The sequence below is a fragment of the Varanus komodoensis genome, unplaced genomic scaffold (genome assembly GCF_004798865.1).
Source record: "Varanus komodoensis strain SLA01 unplaced genomic scaffold, ASM479886v1 scaffold36, whole genome shotgun sequence".
Taxonomy (NCBI): Eukaryota; Metazoa; Chordata; class Lepidosauria; order Squamata; family Varanidae; genus Varanus; species Varanus komodoensis.
Window position 1 is genome coordinate 619,293 of NW_025335873.1, and position 20,673 is coordinate 639,965.

At 52.8% G+C, this 20,673-nt stretch overlaps 1 protein-coding gene across 1 annotated transcript in view; it reads right to left on the reverse strand.

The window, feature by feature from the left end:
• Nucleotides 1–4,722: 4,722 nt before the first annotated feature.
• Nucleotides 4,723–20,673, reverse strand: part of BARHL1 (BarH like homeobox 1) — a 17,823-nt gene continuing 1,872 nt past the window's right edge. The window contains exons 2-3 of the mRNA XM_044439709.1: nucleotides 16,492–16,714; nucleotides 4,723–5,017 (exon numbers count right to left, since the gene is read on the reverse strand). Coding sequence (XP_044295644.1) covers nucleotides 4,723–5,017; nucleotides 16,492–16,714 — 518 coding nt within the window. The remainder of the gene's footprint in view (nucleotides 5,018–16,491; nucleotides 16,715–20,673) is intronic.

Consider the following 20,673-nt stretch of genomic DNA (forward strand, 5'->3'; position numbering starts at 1 on the left):
GGGGTTGTAATGGGCCGGACACGACTTTGCGACTAGCAACAATATTCACATTTCAAATAATGTCAATTTTTTTGGGACACCCTGTACCTTTCCCTGCACTAAGAAATATGGGAATGTTGTTTCTTCTACAGCCAATGGGATGGATCAATTCCATAAAGGAAGTTTCCAAGAGCTGAGCAGGGCTGGACAGGAAGGAGCATTTTGGACAGCTTTCATTCATAGGGTGGGCAGGGATGACGAGATGATATGGAACTATAAAAACTTGCTCCTCATTTTCTGTCATGTTTTTGGAGATTTCAGGGTTAGTCGGGGAGGGCGGGTGGGGAAAGAAGGCTGGGAAATGGCTTGATCTGTTTGTAAAGAAGTTTATTTCCACATTTAAAAAAGACACAGAGAGAGATTTTCTGATCTCTTCTAAAGTAGAATTCTCTTTTTCTTCTTTTTATCACAAAGTCCGGAAAAGAGAATTCCACTGATATACCGACTTACAAGACTCACTTACACAAATACGCCCTTAGGGTTCACCAATAAATAATTCATATACATTTGTGCACTCAGTATTTACACACCAAAAGTTTTTGTTTTTTTTAAAGTTACATACTTTTGAAAATTCTTGGTTTAGCATAAAAGGATTCCTCTTGCACTAGACTGGGATAAAATGTTTTCTTAGCTGGGGAAGCAGCAGAATCTCACAGCCATTTTCAAGAGTACATCTTTCCTTCTGCACAATTCAAACAAAGTCAGAGTATCCCAGCGTTCACAGGACGGACCAATGATCGGTTCTGGATCTTTCTTTTCCGGAGTGAGAAAAGAATGTCCCTTCTCTTTGTGAAGGAACTGTTCACAGCAGAAAGAGATGGTTTATCCATTTATCTTGTCCCATCTTCATTTTTCCTACACTGGCCCTGTTCAGACAACATCATAATTCACACCCTCAAGTGTGGGTGTGGGTTGTCGTGTAGTCGCAACTCAGCCAAGATAACCAACCGTGGGGAACAATCTATAGTTCTGAACAGAAAAAACAAACCACAGTTCTCTTCATGCCTCATGGTTAAGCCGTGGCTTGTTAGCAGAACTGGGTTCAGATACCACGATAACCCACATCTCAACAACAAGCTACAGCTCAGCAACAGCCCATACCCAACCTTTGTTATGTGGGTTATTGTACTGTCTGAACCCAGCCATTGCAATTGTAATTCCAGAAGATGCTGAGATTGAACCAGGGGAAGAGATGCTTGAAGCTTGTCCTAATCACAGTTATCCTCAAAATGCAACAGGCGTCCTGGGATTCTCTGGGAGGCCATAGTCCCTTCCCATGGCCCAACTTCCTTCTTCCCTGACCTCTGACCATTTGGTCATTTCCTGGCTTTTAACAGCATTTCCCCCTCTTTTCCCAAAGGAGGACATTGCCTTTCCACAAGTTCAGTTACCAGCACAAACAGCTTCAAGCTGAAATATTAAGGGGGTTTTGTCCCCACTGGAATGGAGCGTGGTCCTTGAGCTCAAAGACGTTCTGTACCCCATACGGGCTTTCAGGGACTGTGATCAACATGATGGCTGGCCTCGCTTTGCCCATCTGTTTACATGGACTCGGGGAGAATGAACTGGGGCATCACCCGATCGCTCTCCTACCAGGATAAGAACTTCTGAAGTTATGTCTTCCTTCAGTCTGATGTCTTCCAGTTGTACAACTCCCATCATGCTGGCTGGAGATGAGGGGAATCATAGTCCCACACACCTGCAGGGGCCTGGTTTGGGGGCTCCTCCCAGCCCGACGGAGCCCTCCTGCCTTATGATGCATGGGAGGAAAGGAGGGGTGCGTAACCTGTTCCACACAAGGGTGGGATTCTTTTTTGGAGGAGCCCTCGGAGACCACATTCTGGGGTCACCGGCAAAAAAGATGTGCCACAGCTTCAAGCAAAATGAAATCTTAGGAGAGGCATTTTAACCTTTTAGACTAGGTTGGGGGTGGGAGGGAATTGCACAGAAAGCGGGAAATTGCAGCAGGACAGGTAGTCAGAAACCCCACAGGGCTGGATCAGGATTGCAAGTCTGAAGTTCTGCCAAGAGCGCTTAGCATTATTTTACTGATGGCCCAAATTAAATGGTCCTAAATTAAACCAGTGTCACATCTTACTCTTCTGCTCCAAAAGGTGGTTTGCTTTCAGTTCATGAAAGAAGGAAAGCATTCGCCCTCTGTCCATTTCCACAACTCTTGCGAACTCACAAGTGGCCCTGCTTGGCAAAAGTTCAGAGACTGCCAGAAAGGGTCAGAGGCAGAACCTGGATCAACAGGAAAAGGGAGGTTGCTGTGGCGATGAGGGAACAAGTCTGACTTTTCCTTTTGGGAGGAAACTGACTCAGTTAATTCCAGTTGCTAGACAGGCAGTACATCAACCTTTTCCTCCTTCTTTTCCTCCCTGCCTAGAAATGGTGAATCATGCCCAATTACCTGTGCAATGCAGCCTCACCTGGGTGGATGAAGTGACTGGAAAGTGATCACATGCCCAGAAGTAAAATAAAATAAAATAAGCAATCATCTGAAAGATAGACATATGTACAATGCTGGTTTTGAAGCAAAAAAGAACAGTATCTTTTTGTTTGGGAAACGGAGGCTGCAGGGAACCCCGGCGTGTCTGTTGTGAGGTTGGGGAGATGGCAAACACATGTTTGTTAAGCAGAGGCAGCTGGTGAGTCGGTCTTCCTCACCCTGACCCCGAACCTCACGCACCTCTCTGCTCTTCTCCCCCAGCGGAAGGAAGGGGACGGGTGCCGTCCTCGCTCTTGTTTCCTGCCCTCGCGTGTTTCCACTGCATGTTATTTATTTTTGTCAGGGGTCTCCAGCCTCTTTCAGCCCTGGGGCTGCATCCTGGTGGCGGGCTGGGCCAAGGGGCAAGACAGCACAAGGGCCCCAAATGATGTGCAGGTGCATATATTGTGTTGTAAGCCGCCCCGAGGCTTCGGCAAGGGGCGGCATAGAAATGTAATAATAATAATAATAATAATAATAATAATAATAATAATAATAATAATAATGGCCTAGATGGATGGAGAACTGAGGCCTGGGTGGTTTCTCACAAGGCAACAGAGAGACAAACTGACCCAGCCAGAAGCCCCTTTTTGTGAAAAAGGAACAGTTTTAGAGGTACAGGAAAATGGCGTAGCTCCTGGGTGGGGTTCTGTGCAAATAAGAGAGAACATGTATGGTGTGGGATATGTCAGTCTCTACGTGCAATTTGGGTGGAGCGATTGGTGGCATAAGCTGTGACCAGCCTTGGGAAGCAATTCGGTCCCCATGGATATCAGTTCGGGGAGGGCTTTCCAGGTGAGATCCAGGGGACTTTGAAAGTGTGTACCTTGGCTGCATCCTGATCTTGCAGAATAAATCCAGCAAGGATGTTGCGTTCCGACAAAGGGCTGTGCGTGCCCATGTTGTTATGCCCGTGGAATATGAATGCATGTGGGGCTCAGACTGACCCTGGATCAACGGGGATGATGTGGAGGTGGGCTCCCTGCCCCCTTCTTACCATGGCACCCCCCCCCACCAAAGTCAGGAGGCTGTGGTGGGGCAGAAGGATCCCTCCAAATTGGCCAGAGGCACTGCCCACAAGCAGGGGCCCTTCAAATGCTGCCTCTTCCCCAGGAGAAGCCGGGGTTATGCATGTGGGAAAGAGGGCAAGGCAGGGGTGCTGGTGCATGTACGGGGTTTTTGGAAAGGCCGTCCCATGGGGATGAGGAAGGAAATCGGAGGTGTGGAGCACTTGCCAGGTGGAAGGTGCTGATGTGATGCCGGGCTGTGATCTGGTCCGGTGAATGGAATTTACATCCTCACTTTCCATGCCTGAGAGAAGCATCAGGGGGATTTGACCTGCTCCTTGTGGAGGGGATGCGGAGAGGAGCTGCTGGCTGCTTCCGTTAGGCTCTGAAGAAGCACAAGGGCAGGCCGGGCAGGCCAGAGGGTGAGGGTGGGGCTCAGAGTGATGCTGGGACCACTGGGCTGGCGGAAATGGGCCCCCCACACTCCCCCCTGCTGCAGCCCGCAGCCATGGGTGTCAGGGAGATCCTGCAAGGCCTGGCATGGGTCCTTCCACCAGCAGCGTCCACTGGGGAAGGCAACTCCTCTGTCCAGCCTCTGGCCCCCAACAAGCCCCCAGGTGGGTTCAGACAACACAATAATGCACACTCAAGGCTTGCCACTGGACCACGTGGTTCTCATCTTGTCTAACAAGCAACACAGCAGCAGACCAGGGCAAACGACCCACAGTTTGCAGCCGAACAACAAACCAAGGCTTGGCTTCATGAGTTGTGCGTGCTTACAATCCATGGCTTGTCACTGCGCCTGATTTTGTGCTCCAGCTCCCCTGAGTCGGGGCTTTCAGGTGGCCCGGACCTCGGCTCTCCTCAGTTCATCTTGGCATCCCCCACGGCTGGGGCTGATGGGAACTGTGGCCGTTACCGATGCAGGGCACGGGGCTGGGCAGGCTGTGCGAGGCCGGCGGCCCCGGCCGGGGAGGGTCAGGAGGGGAAGAGCGATCCGCGGCCGCCCGCGGGAAGGTCTCTGTGACGAGACGAGTCGAGTCGCCCCTCGGCTCGCCCTCCGGGGAAGCGGCGCCTCGCGACGCGGCGCAGCCCTCGCCCGCCCCGGCCGGCCGCCCCCCCCCCCGCAGTCCGGAGTCAGTGCGGCGCCCATGCGCGAGGGGGCGCCTGAGGCGTCTTCCCGCCTCACCGCGGCTGCGCGGCCCGGGGCAGGACCCCCGGCAGGGGCGGCAGGGGCGGCGGGGGCTCGCCGGCCCCCTGCAGTCCGTGGATGAGGATGCGCGGCACCAGCGGCCGCTGCAGAGCCGGCGGGGGCGCGCTGGGCCCGCGGTAGAGATAGAGCGCGGCGCCCGGGTCCAGGTTGGAGACCAGGCTCTGCGGGTAGAAGTAGGGCGACGGGAACATCCGCTGCAGCGCCGAGTAGTTCCCCGCCTCGGCCAGCAGCTCCAGGCCCACCGCCGTCTGCCGCTTCCACTTGGTCCTGCAGCGGGAAGGAACACACACAGGCCCCCAGCCCCGAAGGGGCCGCTCAGTGGGGGAACGTCTCAGAGCCGCGTCCCCACGTGCCCTTGGCGTGCATGGCGGGCTGCTGCACGTGTGAAGGGGCCGCGTCCAGCAAGGCCCGCGTTTCGGCGCGTGCTCCGGGCCGGGCCTGTCTCTGAATGGCACAGCAGAGGGGACCCCCATCTCTCCGTGTGCCTGCTGGGAAAGCATCCCATGGCGTTCAGTGGGACACTCTCCTGTATCAGCAACCCCAGTTGCACTGCTACCAGGCACTTAAAACACCAGGCACACATCTGCATTAAAAGCTTTGTATGCTAATTTAAAGAAACACCCCTCATATGCCCATATTAGGCAATCCCTTGCCTTCCCACATGCACAGAGCTGGGGTGTGTCCATGCAATTGTTTGCACGTATGTAAGACTGCAATCATGGATCAAGCAACACCACAAGAAAGGAACTCTCCTGTGCTCCTTTCCCCTCTTGCTTCCAGTTCGGTCTGCTCAGCCAGTCATGTGAGGCCAGATCCCATAAGAAATGGGGATCTTTGGCCTGGGGGAGAGAACATTAAAGTGGAGCAGGCCTATTACAAACATCTGAACAGCTGTCCAGGAGTGCAGGGAGATTACCTGAGGCCCCAAGCGGTCCCACAGAGATGGCCATGTGCATTGCTTCAGCTGTGAAACTGACCCCAAACTTCGCACTGATGCAGCACCCCCCCCCCCCACAGCAGCCTTTGCAGCTGCTTGGATGCTCCCCCTCCCCCAGCGCTCCTCCCCACGCTGCAGACCTCGATAAAACAAAACGAAATACACGTGCAGGTTAGCATGCCGAGCTCGAGTCAGTCCTGGCATTGCCGGAATAAACCGGGGTTCGCATCTGCTGCCTCAGAGGCAAAACACCTCGAACTTGAGCAGAGGCATCACTTTATTGCAGAGGAAGAAAAGGAAATGTGTTTAAACATAAACTGAGCATCTGTAATCATGAGCGTGCCCAGCTGGTGGCTATATTTTTTAAAATGCTCATGTTGGCAAGGGTGCCTGGTGTGCTTTGTACGGTGTATCTGCACCCACCTTTCTACCAAGAAACAAGGCACTCCCCATCTGAGGTGCCCAGTCACCTGCCACTCTCTAGGCAGAAGGCAGACTTCCCAGCGTCGGGAATTCAGCTCCCAACGTTTCTGCCCCTCGGCTGCTCTGGCAACGACTTCTGGGAATTGAAGCTCAAGACACCAGGAGCCCTGTGGTGCCCACCTGCTTCTCCAGGGCTCCTGGGCAGGGGCTGGTCTTCTCGGGGCGCGGGGGGGGGGTGTCCGCTGCTGGGGCTGTTTTGCAGGAGCTGGGCTAGATGTTGCCCCATGGGGCAGGACTGGTAGCGAGGGGTGGGAATTTAGAGGGGCAGACGCGGGTAAACAGTGGGAGTGAGTTGCTGAGCAGGTTTGTCCTGCTCGCCCCTTGCAGGGCATCCTATCAGAGCAGAGGCCGCCCATGGGGGGGTGCAGAACCACTTCAGTTTGGGGGGCCAAGTTCCACCTATGCCAAGTGCCAGTGGTCATATTTGAGCAGTGGGCAAGGCGGGGGGCACAAGGAAAGGGAGCAGAGCCAAAATAAAATCAGAGGAGCTTAAAGTTCTTACCGCCGGTGAGTAAACCACAGGACAAGCACTGCAAGCTGAGAAGCAGAGCCCCCGCTCAAGGGACCCCAGCTCCCCCCCCCCCCACCCATCCTGCAGTTCTGTCCCCAAACCCTTCTGTAAAGAAACAGTGGGCAGTCAGACAGTCTGGGGCTGTGAGGGTCACAGTCTTTAATGGCGGAAGTGGAATCTATCAGGGCTGCTCCATGGCAGGGTGCTTAACTCATCCAATCTTTCCCTTTTGGGGTCTTTTCAAATCCACCTGACTGAAGCCTCTCTCGAGAACAAGCTGTTGCAGAAACGGCTGCAATATTAAATGCTACATGCTACCCGTGAGAAGTTCAGCCTTCGAGTCTGGGGAGCTGAGGCGGAAACCGACAAGCGTGCGCGGGTGTTCTGGCCCGTGTACAACACACCGCGCTCCCGCGTCAACACCGAATCGCGGTCGGTGTAACGCGAGCTTTGCGCATGGGTTGCTGCCCCAGCGGCCACGGGCCGTTAACGCTGCTCCAGGGACGATGCCCCGGTTACAACCTCACCGAGCCAAGGAATATAGCAGATGACTGTCTTTAGACCTGAACGATATAACCTCATCTTTCTGGTTTCATCATCGTCTTTTACGCTTGATTATGCGAGTTGCCCAGGAGTTTCCTTCTAGCGTGACCCATAAATCAATATCGAATGATTGATTGTTAGCAAGATTATTAGGATGGTCATCTGGTTTAGGACAGCAGACAGCCAAGTACAAATCATTCAGCCACAAAGCTCCCCTCTGGACCAAACAGTATCTCCGCACACTCTACCTCACAGGGTTGTTGTGAGGATGAAGTGGGGACAAGGCAAGCCGGGAAGATGGATCGAGGTTTCTGGGGTGCAAGTGTGTGTGTGTGTGTGTGTGTACTTGCTATGCTTTCTACTCCACTGCAGGAGATTAGTAGCAAAGAAAGGTAGGAGCATTGTCTTGAATGCGAAGTTTCAAGAAATTCTAGAAATAAAGGCCTAGAAATTCTCTAAATAAATAAATAACTAAATGAATAAGTTCCGGCCTACAACACTTTCCCTCAGCGTTGCTTCCTGGGCAGAACAAAGCAGGGTGGGATTTCGTTCAACTGGCTGCCTCCATGGATAGCGGAGGATGCGATTCTATAGGACCGCGTGCGCCTGAAGGGTTTTTGCTTGTTCCCTTGATGGCACTGCGTGGGAATGGAAGACAGAGAGCGGGTGCTTAAGGCTGAAAGCCCATGCAGAGCTGACTGGAGTGCGGGTCACACCACATTATGATCGAAGTTTGACACTTCAAGAAGGCTAGAAACTTCTGCGTGAGCAAACTTTATGTAAGTACGTGTGTTAAGCGCCTTCCTGTAAACTCTGAAGGTAAGACTGCAATGCCATCGCCTTTTACCTGGAAGCAAGTCCTCCTGAACTCTATGAAACTTACTTCTCAGTAGACTTGCATAAGATCCTGTTGTTTCCCACAAAGAAAAGAGACACATTTCTGGCTCTTTTGCAGGGAATAGAACCAGAATTTCTAAAATTATAAATAACAGAGGAAGTAGATGCGGTGATATTTTCCTCATTTCCCTCCCAGAAACCTAATTAGGCTTTTGCCTAATTTTAGGCTGTCGCCCCTTACCCCCTTACCGTTTTTCAAAGCCAAGACCCTTTCCTCACAAGGAAGTCGCACCAGCCCCTGAATCGTTTCAGTCACCCTTTTCTGTACTTTTCCCACTTGGATTGTATCCTTGCTTAGGTGTGGTGGCCAGAAGTGGACACTGCATTCCAGGTGTGACCACATCCTTGATTCGCAGAAGGGCAGGACCATCTTGGTGGCAAAGTGGATGGAGAATATTTCCAGGGCTGACTAAATATATTACCGGAAAAGATGAGCTGACTGATCTTTAGCAGAAGAGATGATGAGGTAACCTCATAGATTGCCTCAAAAAGAACAGAAAAAAAATAGGGGTCCCAGAGGTGCTGGACTACAGATCCCATTGTCCCCAGCCAGCACAGAACCAGCGTTGCCTTCTTGGATGCCTCTGGCTGGTTGTTTGCTGAGGATGAAACGACTAGTGAGGCTGGTGAAAGCCAGATCGCCCCCGACTTGCGCTTCAATTTTTAATGTACCCTTGCATTTAAGTTTCAAGCCAATGAAACCTGATTAAAGAGGCTGTTGAAATCAGGTTGGTTTGGACTCGTTCCTAGGAAGGCATCCAAAGAAAATGCCCTTCTGCAAATCAGAGCGGTGACCGCAGTCCGGACGCAGCGCCCGTTTCTGGACGCGGCGCCTTGCAAAGGCCATGCTTGTGCCGCCGTGGCTGCTGGGCGTCACGGAAAGGGGCGTCCCAGGTTTGGCTGGGTGGGGAGGAAGGGCAGAGCGGAGGCGCGCCTGAGGGAGCATCCCGAGAGACGGATGGCGGGAGCGTCCGGGCAGACCGAAGGACGGACTTCTTCACACGTGCCTAGTCCCACCGTGGGATTCCCTTCCACCAAGTCCACGTCGGATGGCTTGGGGAGGGGACGGGCACAGTTCCTGGGCAAGGCGCGCGAACACCCGGGTTCTGGTGGCCATAGGCTGCCTTCCGCGTGAGAGGCAGTGTGCCTGTGCACCCCAGTCGCTGGGGCACATGGGTGGGAGGGTGGCTCCCATGGGCTGCTTGTTGGCCACTGTGAGGGCAGGCTGCTGGGCTAGGCGTTCCCTGCTCTGACTCAGCAGGGCGCTTCTCGGGCTCCCTGACGCCTGGACCTTTGAGGACGCGTGCGCAGCAAGCGCCACGGTGGCCCCGCTTTTAATGCCGGGCTTCTGGTTGGAAGCGCCTCTTTCTGTGTTTGCCCAGTTCCTTAGAAAGACTTTAGGAAGAAGTACATTTAAGGGCCAACTCCGATGCCTGTTAAAGGCAGAAAAATACGCTCCAATTCCCAGCATGTCCCAGCCAGCTGGATGGAGGGAGGGATTTCAATTCCCATTTCTGGACCTGATCCACCAGCCCTGGGGGTGCAGAGCTTTCTGTTTCCACACACAAACGCAGGCTTGCTTCCGCCTGACTCCTTGAAGCGAGCGGCCTTCGATCAATCGGGGCTATTCATGCCGAGTGAACTTGCAGGGCATTTACACATCGCAACGAACTTGTCCCATTCACTGCAATGGATGGGACCAAGTCAGTCTTGATGACTGTGGATCAGTTCTGTGAGGATGGATCAAAACGTTGGTATGTTTGTCTGCCTGCCCCCCCCCCCCCCGCCTTGCAAACCTTAATAGGAGAGTGCCCGCGCGGATACACACGACCCACATCCATTTTTCAGGCGGATTCGGTGCGTGGCTGGTCTGGGACCAACTCAGGCGCTCCTGGTCCTGCTGGACTTTTTTCTGCCCAAGGGTGCGGGCAGCTTTGGCGTGATAAGAGAGGGGGCGGGATTGCCCTGGGCGGCGCTGCCTTGGGCGTTTGCCCCCTCGGAGCTCGGGGGGCTCCGTGCCCAGGAGGGCTGCAGCGGGCTGGGGCGAACGGGGCCACAAGTCACTCGCTGTGGGAGGAGAGGAAGAAACGTGCGCGTGTGTGTAAGAGACCAAAATGGTGCGCGCGCGTGTAGGAGAGGGCCAGAGAAATGCTCTCTCTGTGTGCGTGTTTGTATGGGAGAGAAGCTAAGTGTGAGAGAGCAAGAGGGAGAGGAAATGGTTTGTGACAGCGTGTGCTTGAGTCGGAGGGAATTGTGCGCTCGTGAGAAACAGCTGCTTGCGCGGGGGAGAGACCGAAGTCCTGCTGCGCGTGAGAAGGAGAGCTTGTGAACGGAGGGCTCGCGCGTGCTTTGTGCTGGACGCGTGAGAGCGCGCGAGCCCGCGGGATAATCGGCGTGCGAGCGCGTGAATGGGGCGGCGGGGACGTGTCTGTGGCTGCGTGTGAACGAGCCAGAGAGGGGGAGGTCGCGCCGGGCCTTGGAGGCACGTGCCCAGGGCTGCGCGGGCGACCGCCTGCCGCCCCCGCTAACCCGCGACCGGCGCTCCGGGCCAGCCCGGGCAGCGGGCGCCCCCGGCCCGGCGCCCGCCCCCCAGGCGAGCCGCCCCCACTCGGTCCTCGGCCGCTCGCTGCCGCCGAAGCGCATGAAGCCTATTTTCCTGGGTAAATTATTCATCGTCATCATAATTGTGTAATTACTGTAACGACTGTTAATTATTGATGTCCAAAGTAGTAATTGGTATTTATTATTAATGGGCCAGTGTGTTATGCGCTGTTGTGTGTTTAGCTTAAAAACGTGTTTTTTTTAATCTCCTTGTCTCCACCCTCCCAAATCCGAGGGCTGATTTCCCGTTTCCTCCCCGTCTGAAATGGCTCCTGTCCCTCTTCCCGGGGCCCACGCGAAGCGTGGGACTGGAAGCGAAGACTGGGGGTAGATAATGGGTCGGGATTTAGGAACGACAACCATTTTTTAAAAGGCGAAGGGAGCGCAAGGAAAGGCGATGGATCAAAACACACACATGGAAACCGTCTGTCCGGGACAGTTTCTCTCAGCCTCCAGGTGCCTTGGGTTCCAGTTAATTAATTTTATTGTTCTTGGTTTGTAATATTTATTTCCCGTTAAGTATTCTAAGTCCCTAACTCGATTATTTTTGTTGTCGTTGTTATTTTACTTTGTAATTTAATTTCCGCCTCCTGCAAAGGTGGGGATCCTTCAAAGGAGCTTTGGGGATGCCCGACGCGTTTCGGAAGGACTTTCCTTCCTGGGGAGGAAAGGGCCGCGAAACATCTTCGGAGGGTTTTCTCTGCTTAAAACGCTTCTTCCACGTCATTTAAAGCTATTTTAGGGGTAGCACCTTACAAGGCAGAGTCCTTAAAAACCACCCACGGAGTGAAGTCAGGGAAACACCAGCTTGGTCCGACTGGAAAGTCGTCGAAAACGACGGGCCTCGATCAAGAGGACGCGCGCCGGGACGGTGTCCCAGCTGAGCTCCCTGACGCCGGGACCACACTCCCCCTGGGGCATTCTGGGACTTGCAGTCCGACAGGCCCGGGGAGGCGGTGGCCCCGTCGGCGCCCGTCGCTGCACCGAGCGCAGAAGCGCGGCTCGGAAAGGCGCCCGAGCGCAGGCTCAGCCCCGGGTTGTCTTGGCAAGGGCCAGGGCGCTCCAGGCCGCTTTTCAGCGGCTTCGGGGATTTTCTGCCCGGCCACCGTTTATCCGCACGGGCTGCCGTGTTTTGTGACTGAACTTCCTCTCCCAGTGCTGGATGGAGCTGATTTCAGTCCACGGAAGGCCGTGTGGTGTAAGGTTGGAGCGCTCCACGGCGGACTTGGGAGATCTGGGCTCGAGTCCCCTCTCAGCCAGGAAGCTGCCAGCGGGACTTGGGGGCAGCCCCTGCCGCTCAGCCAAGCCTACCTTCCCGGGTTGTTGTGATGATAAAATGGAGCGGAAAAGAAGTCTCCTTGGGTTCTTCATGAGAAGGAAAAAGGCCGGATAAACAAGTCATTTGATAATAAAACTGTCTTAGGGTCGCATTGGGGGAAGCCTAGGCGGGGGTCGAATGCAAAGAGCCACGTTTAGAGAAGACCAGCACAATCCACGGGACTCAGTCATGACTCCCTCGCCCCACCGAACCCCGCGGGTCTCCCCCGAGCACAGCCGAGCCTGGATCCAGCCCCTGTAATGCTGCTGCTGAAATATTTCATGCACGGATTTCAATGGTTCGAACAGCAGCATCTTGCCTTTCGACCTAACGAATTCCTGAGCACAGCGATTCGGATGTTATTCTAATGACAATATGAAATTAACAATCAATTGACCGATTGATTAAAAAAGGGCAGCCATGCCTCCGGTTAAGCCAAAAGACGACACCACCACCACCACCACCGCGGTCATCATCATCATCATCATAGGAGCCAGGCTGAGCCTAACTTTAATCCTAAAACTGGTCAGTCCTAATCCTAATCTTGAAGACAAGCAGCTGCATTAGGAAGAGGTTCGGCAATGCTAATTCTACAAGGAATTTAGATCTTAGTCTCCTCTGAGTTTTCAGGAAGGCTTTGCTGGGGCGGTATAAAAACCATCGAATCGGGGAAGGCCATGGGGTGGTGAGCAGGAATGAAAACTCCTTCGCTAGAAGAGGCGCTCTCAATCAGCCAGAAACGCTCTCTTCCAATGGGAGAATTCGGGGATTATCCTGTGTTTTACCTGGGGCAAAGTCCCACGGAATTCAGTGGGGCTCACGGTTGTACGGGCAGGTGCAGCAAAGCAGTATGGGAGTGTGAGTCGCCTAGCCATGTCTACTCGGAAGGAAGCACCTTCTGCATTCATTTGTAGGATCGAAGCTTTCTACAGCTGCCGTTTTAGGATTTGGGCCCTTGCAGAGGTTTTGGACTACCATTCCCATTAGCGCCAGCTAGCAGGGCGGGGATGATGGGTGCTTGAGAGTGAGCAGAGCACCTTGTCCTTTCTGGCCTCTGCCTTTGATGTAACTGAGTTACACCCTCTAACTTAAAAACACTCCTGTGCTGGTCCAGATGTGCGCCCGCAAAGCTCCTCCTGAAGGACCCTCTTCCGCACGACTGCCCGTTTCAGGAGTCCGGCTCATTTTGGCCGGCGCGTGGGAACAGCTTTGCCTGGCATGGCAGGCATCCTTAAAGGCACCCGTATAAGAGGAAAGAAAATAAAGTTGGCACTCCTTGGATGCTCAGGCACAAGATTGCCGCTGCACAGTCGCTCTGCATTTTCTTATTGGAGTTTCAACTTTCTTTTCCAGCCAGAAGAAATTACAATCTGGCAGTTCACACTTATCAGGCCAAGATGAAAACAAAACCTTAATGAAAGCAATAGTTGAAAGCGAAGGAAATAAAAAGGCCGTGGCAGACAAGAACGGATACGAACCAGTGTGAGCGGGGTGTGTAAACCTGGGAAAGAACGGGGAAAGGCTTTGTTTGGTGAGCATAATTGTGCGAGTTCGCATGTATGCGAAACTGGGGCTTTTCCCTTGTCCTACATCATCTCCCAACAGCTGGGACAGAAAGGCAGTGCGGACCAGCCTTCCTCAAGCTAGTTCCCCTAAATGTGTTGGACTACACCTCCCACCATCCCCTAGCTAGCTGGCTGCAAGGTGATGCGAGCTGCAGTTTAATGCAACTGGAGGTTGCGAAAGCTGGCGCATTACATAAAGGTGATAATTTGCACTGTTCTAATGAATGTCGTTAATTTGTTTTATTTCTCATTGAGTCTGGGCAAGGGCTGATAAAAATGTGACTTGGGTTACCAAAATCTGAGGACAGTAATCTTTTGAATCTGTCTGGTGAATCTGAATAATGTTCTCCCCCAACAAGTTGAATACCCCGCATAAATAGTGAGCATCTGCTTTCTTGTCTGGACAGAATGACGTGCGTCCAGGCCCCGACCGAGAGACCTCAGCGCGCAAGCACGGGAGGAAACGAAAACGAAAACGAAGAGGGCCTTCAGGATGCGTGGCTGAGCGCCATCCTGGCCTTTACTCAGTGCAACCTACTATTGCAGCATGAAGTTGTGAAGTTGTGAGGCAGGAGAAGATTCACACATTATGCTGGCTTTAGGCGCATGTACCCCTAACAGTGTGGAGTGCGACGGGATAGATGTGGGGGTTTGGGGGGTCAGAGGTACCCAACGGAGAGCTCAGACTGACTGCAACCCCTTTTTTTGCTGGCATCCCGTGTCTGGAGGCACCCAGAGCCTAATCATTTCCTGTAGGGCAGGAATTTCTATATGGAAATGGGGCAGTATATCAATATAAGGATAAATAAAAATGAATAAATGCTGGTAAGTCCAAACGTGTGTCCAAGAGAAAACCCTTTTCTCCTTCCCAGTGTATTAAGATGTGGACAAGTCTGGCTGGCACAGAGTGGGGGTGTTGTGTTTCCAAAGCTAGAAATCGAGTGGCCAGTCGGAGCATGTGCCTTGGTGAGGCCAGGCCCACAGCATGATGGGGGGGGGGGAGCACAAATTTGCATGCGCTGATTTGCATATGCCCCAAAGTCTCCCTTTATGGGAGTGTCTTTAAAAGACCCTGCCTCCTATGGACTCCTGGCAGGGGTCAGGAGCCAAAAATAAAGGCCGGAATGGATAAAGAGTCTCGCTGATATAAAAGTCACCTTCTTCTCTGTCTATATGACCAAAGGGACAGGGAAAAGAAGGCGTCTAATTTCAGGAAAAGCTCTCAGGCAGAAAGATTCACGGGGTGGGGGGCGAGGTGAAGCACCCGTGGGCAAAAGACAGGCAATCCCATCCTACAGAGAAAGAGAGAAACCTCTGGGGTTCCTAAAGGGTTAAAACAGCCGAGCCGGCGGCTGTAAGGCCATGCATCCACTCCAGGTTTCAGTCTGAACCCCAGTCGGAGGGGTCAGGTCAGCACCGAGGGCAGCTCTTTGAAAGTTCAGGCTGAACCCAGCGAGGAGGCAGCGTCCCACTGATATCGGAGCCCCAGTCCTTGCAGGAGAGAAGCTGAAGAGGCTTCCTCGTCCTTTACCCCCCTGCATTGCTGAAGAAGCGTCATGAAAGCTGACACGGGGATGCACCGAATGTGTGTATGCAGGATTCAGGTCCTTTCAGGGGCTCCACTAATTTCAGATTATGGGTACAGCCAGGGTTGAGCAAAAGGTCCCTTTGGCATTTCCATAGCAAGATAACTGCCATGTCCCCCTTAACCTTGCTTGTTAGGAAGATTTTTCCCTTCTCCTTGAGGATGGGGCTTCTTATCAGAAACTTGGAAAAGATTTCAGTATCTTTGCTCTGTGCAGGCCCCTGAGATATGGATTCTGTGCGGCTGACCATCATACAAAAGAGTGCCTTTTAAGCATTCAAACACCTTCACATGATGACTGATGAAGAGTCCTGTATAACCCGAAAGCTTGCCTCTTGCCACTCTTGCATTATTGAAGAGTTCTGGGGAATGCAAATCTCACATGCTCTCAGGTTGCCCTTGAAGCTGAACTTCAAGGATCTACCAGCCCCCACACCAAATTCGCTGGCTTCTGGGAACTCCAGATCGCTTCCTCTGAAGGTCTCAAAAAGCTTGCACATTTTTGTGTTGGGGGTGGATTTAATATTTGGGCAGTCTAATAAATTCCTCACACAGATTTTAGGAATGTTCTTATGACCAGAAAACGTTTGCTTTTTCCCTGACCTATGCTGCAGTTGGTCTTGTTAAAAATAACATTTCCTTGAAGACTGGCACACAATCCACCCTTTGCTTTTTGCCATACTGCTTCGTAAATTCAGCCAGTTCGACTGAAGAGGGTCCAATGTGCTCCCTTCTATCTGGTCTGCATCTTTGAGCCTTTGAGTTCAGCCTCTTTTAATCCCATCCACTTTCCTCCACAAGGATAGCGAGCAAGCTCATGCAATCCTCGTTTACCCCATTTTATCCTCATAACAACGACCCTGCGAGGCTGGTTAGGCTGAGAGTTAGGAACTGGGCCCAGGTCACGCAGTTGCAGCCCAGGCGCTAAGCACCGCACCGCCCTGGCCCTCACAATAGATGCGCTTCCTCAGTACGTCTGTTATTCGCACGTTCATTCATGATCCTTCCCGACCACCGAACATAATCAACTGCCTCTGGATCCTTTTATTTGCAACCCCTTCAGAAAGACGACCGATCTCACCTGCCACCCACGTAGCGTTGGTGAGGTGCGGGGCGTTTCGTGGCAAATGATGCAGCGTTGTGGGGGGGATCCTGGCCGACCATCCTGGGGCAGCTCCCTCCCGCTCACTCCCGCTTTTCGCGGCTCGGGGGGGGGGGGGACGAGCCCCCGGACTGACCACCGGCTCCGGGGGCGACGCTCCCGAGCCTGGGGGCGGGCGGGCGGCAGCACCGCCGCTTACCTGCGGTTCTGGTACCACGTCTTCACCTGCGTGTCGGTGAGGTTGAGGGAGGCGGCCAGCTCCATCCGGTCCTGCACGCTCAGGTACTTCTGCCGCTCGAAGCTGCGCTCCAGCTGCGCCAGCTGGTGGTCCGTGAAGGCCGTGCGCGCCTTGCGGGGCTTCTTTAGCCGCACCGGGGGGCTGTCCCTGGAGCTGGAGATCTCTCGGTCCCCTTCTTCCTTCACTGGAAGAGAGCGAGGGAAAGGGCCGCGGTCACCCTCCGGAGCCGCAGGAGAACTGCCCTGGGCGCCCCGGGGGGCCAGAGCCTTGCGACGGGCGCGGTGCAGTTCTCCTGCTGCCTAGGTCACCCAGCTCCTCAGCGGGGGTGGCCAGAGTCCCTGTGCAGCTCCTCGAATTCCACGGGTCCGTGGGAGCTTTCTTAGTTCAATCCTGTAAGCCCAGTTAAGGTCACTTGATTTTCTTTCTTTCTTTCTTTAAAGCTTTTATGCACTGTTCCATTACAGGCGTCTCGGGACTTGAGCGGAGTTAATGAGGTTTTCATGAGGACTAGTAGCTTAAATTCTGTCTAGCATTTAGGGCCTAGAGTACGAGGATGGGATGATGCCATTTGCTGCCAGGGTTTCGTGTTCGTCTTAAAACGGCAAAAGATACTAAATCGTAATTGTCGTACACTAATTGTGATGTGACGACGCACATCATATCCAACAAATTGAACAATCCAGAGTTCAGCCATTTAAGGTAGATTCGCTTTATTGGAACAGCATAATGCACGGAAGCTATTTTATTTCCTTTAATAAATATCTGCTTTGCCTTTTAGAAGTTCCAAACTTATGGGGACTTTTAAGTGCTGAACTTTGGTTTGGTCCTGATCAGGCAACCTTTATGGCAGAAGTTATAAATATTTATTTACTATCTTGGGGTGGGCTGGAGTGCTCAGATGTCAGAAAGGCAACTGAAAATATTTCGAGTGAAGGGTTAGAAATTCCTTTCAGAAGGCGGCGGAGGTCCCATGAATACCTGAGGCCGCGTCCCACTGAATTCGCGGGGCTTCGGCTGCAATTCTGTCCCCTTGCCTTGGCAGTGCGCCCCGTTGAATTCACTGGGACTTACTCCTGAGTAGGAACGTACTCGACTAGCTTTCCTAAGACTGCTGGATCCGCCCTCTCACTCGGACGCTTCTGTAGGATAAGGCTGCGCCTTCTGAGTAAACAGGTGGACGAGGATCGCGACCATGCGCATCAGAAACCCTGGGATTTCTTCGGCATAATGTTGACCGAAACGAGGCGAGTCTGGTTCGTAAGGAAGCGGGCGGGGGAGCCAAAAGCCACGGTCAGGCAAGAGTTTTCTTGGGACCGGCCCGCCAGCTTCCGGGATCGACAGATCTCTTCATCAGGTTTTGGTCGCTCAAAAGAGGAAGGGGGAAGATTCCCGCGTATTTAGGATTCAAATCTGTTTCTTTCTCTCGCTCAGTTTTCTGCGTGTTTCCTCTTTCTGCCTGAACCCCGGAATAATCTGTCACTAGGAGACATGACAATAGACGTCCTGCCAGGAGGTCAAGCACGGCAAAACAAGCCACGCGCCCTTCAGAGGAAATGCTTACTCGCAAGTAAGTGTATCAGTGCCGCCCGGAAGAGGAAGGCCATCTGCCAAGTGCCGGGAGGGGACTTCCGTGTAAACGCGCCCAGATTTGGGCTGTACAAAACGGATCAGGACCGTGGGGGGCAGGGGGAGAAGGGGGACTTAATTCTACAGAAGGGTTCTAAAATTAGGGGCTTTAGGTCTCGCATTCAAGTCTAAATTCGGATTAAGCGAGGACTTGCTTGTTCTTTGCAATGCAGATCGGCTCCTGGCGTCCTGGCCGCGGCCTGCTGAGCCTTCCTGAGCTGAGGAATGAGCACATCCATCCACCTGAATTTAGGAATGCTGGATGCACACGGAGGGACAGATCCCTTTGATAATCCAAAAGATCACCGCCACATGGCAAGAAGAAATACATGCGGGGGGAAATCGGCACCTCAGTGCTCCATTTCTTAAAATTTCTTTCTTTAATTGGAGGGGGAGGAGGACCAAAAACCAGTCCGCTTCAACCAGCCCAGGAGAAAGCCGAACTGTTTAAAGGGCACTTTCTTGGAGAGTAAACCTTACTGAAGGTGCCGGGCTTTCCTTCGGGTAAATGATCCCCGGTGAAGCACCTGCTCAGAACGGGAAATGCCTTCTTGGAAGTCAAACGGCCTCGCGAAATTCCTGCCCGGATCACGCCCTGCTCTGGATACCTGGCTAGAAAGTCATCCTATTTCAAAAGATGCTTGAAATTCAGGATGCGTCGTTATAGGCTGAAGGGCCTGATCCTGCCCCATCTGGAAAGCGAAGCGGGGCCAGCCTTGGTGAGAACCTGGGTGGGAGACTTGAGTCCTGCCCTGAGTCGGGGGTTGGACCCGATGGCCTCCAGGCCCCTTTCCCTTGATCCTATGATCTGGGTTTCCTTGAGGAAGGCCCATTGAATTGGCAGCACTTACTTCAAAGTAGGCATGCATTGGAGTAGTCGGGGCCATTTCCAACACCCACTTTTCCCATTCTCCAAAGATGGTAAAATATTACTATTTCCTCTTATTTCTTTTCTGCCACATTTGTTGGGGTGCGGAGACTTTCCCCAACTGGGTTGAATACAAAAGTTTTTCATCCTAGGAAATGAATGTTATTTTCAGAGGAGAAAAATGTTTTTGGTTTGAGGCATGATGAGTTAGAAAGAATCCAGGCTCAGTTTTGGGCTCTGGCTTATCCCAAACACACTCTTTCAATTCCAAGCCCAAGGCAGTTTTTTAAGAGTAAAGAGCCCGCCCACGCGCGTTTATTCTCATGTGGTTCACATCCCACCTCTGAGGAGCTGATGCCAATCTTCTCACAACAACCCTGCTAGGTAGGTTAGCGCAGGGCCAGAGATGGGTCTAAGGATTTGAACTCATGCACCCAAGCCAGAAAAACTCCCAGTCAATCCCCGTGGTGCATCACTTTCCAAAGGAGCCAGAGACAGAAATAGACGACTCTGCTCCAAGGAGAGTCCCTTCATCATCATTATTTTTAAAAAAATCACTGTCCCCGAAAAAAACACTTTTTAAACCACTTTGATTTATTGTAAAGTTTTTCAAGTTTAATTTAAAAGAGAGGGAGGGAGAAAAAAGACACCCCCCCACCCACACACGGCTGTGGAATAATTTTCGTGGTTCTTGTTTTCTTCCTCCTAACTGTCAAACATTTTTGGTATGTGTGATATTTTTTATGATTTTAGTGGAAAATATTTCAGTGGTGATTTGATTTTATGCACTGAGATCACCTCTGTTCAGAATATCTTGAGGACTAGCGGGCAACTGAGGCCCAGAGGCTGACTGTGTGCAGTTCGTGGAAGTCACAGGAGCATGTTAAGTGGCTGAGAAAATTATGTACGTTCTCTCTCTCTCCGTCTCTCTCCCTCCCTCTTTTCCTTCCCAGCCCCACAATTCCCCCCCTTCCTTGTAGAATAGACCCCGACAAGTTCCCACGCACTGAGAACAGAAAGCGGTTCGAACCCGGAGGAAAGCTCGGTCCTGTATTTTGGCGGCCCTCGAGTTGCTGTGTCGCTCAAAACGAATTGAAACCGGTTTATAGTTGATTGCACTTTGGGTTCGGCCCGGTGGGCTGCTCTTCAGGTCTGGCACAAGAAATGGGTGAAAGGGACCCCGCTTTTGCACCCCCAACCCTGCGCCTCTATCTCGGGCTTTAAAGGGATTGTGCCTGTATCGAAGCTCGGGTTTATCTACACCCGCCTTCTTTGCATTTTTATTATTTCTGTTAATGGTCTCATAGTAAATTTCCTTGCGGAACGGTTTTGAAGGGACTCCACGCGAGCTGGTTTCTTCCTCTCTGCTGGAGGACAATAATCCACTTAATTGAACCGCTGGGGAGCCGGGGCGCCCTTCCCCCAGGAGCGGAGTCCGGAGGCGAGCGCTGTCTCAGGCGTGGGACTCGTCGGAGGAGGAAAGCTTCCAAGCCCAGCATGCGCGAAGCCTCCTCGGAAGGGGGGGCGAAAGGGGGGCTTGGCGGTCGCAGAATCAGTAGGCTGTGACCTCGGAGAAATTTGGGGGGAATCTGCTTTAAGAAACGAAACGAACCGCAAGCAAAACGTCCGCGCTGGCCCCTCTTCGGCGG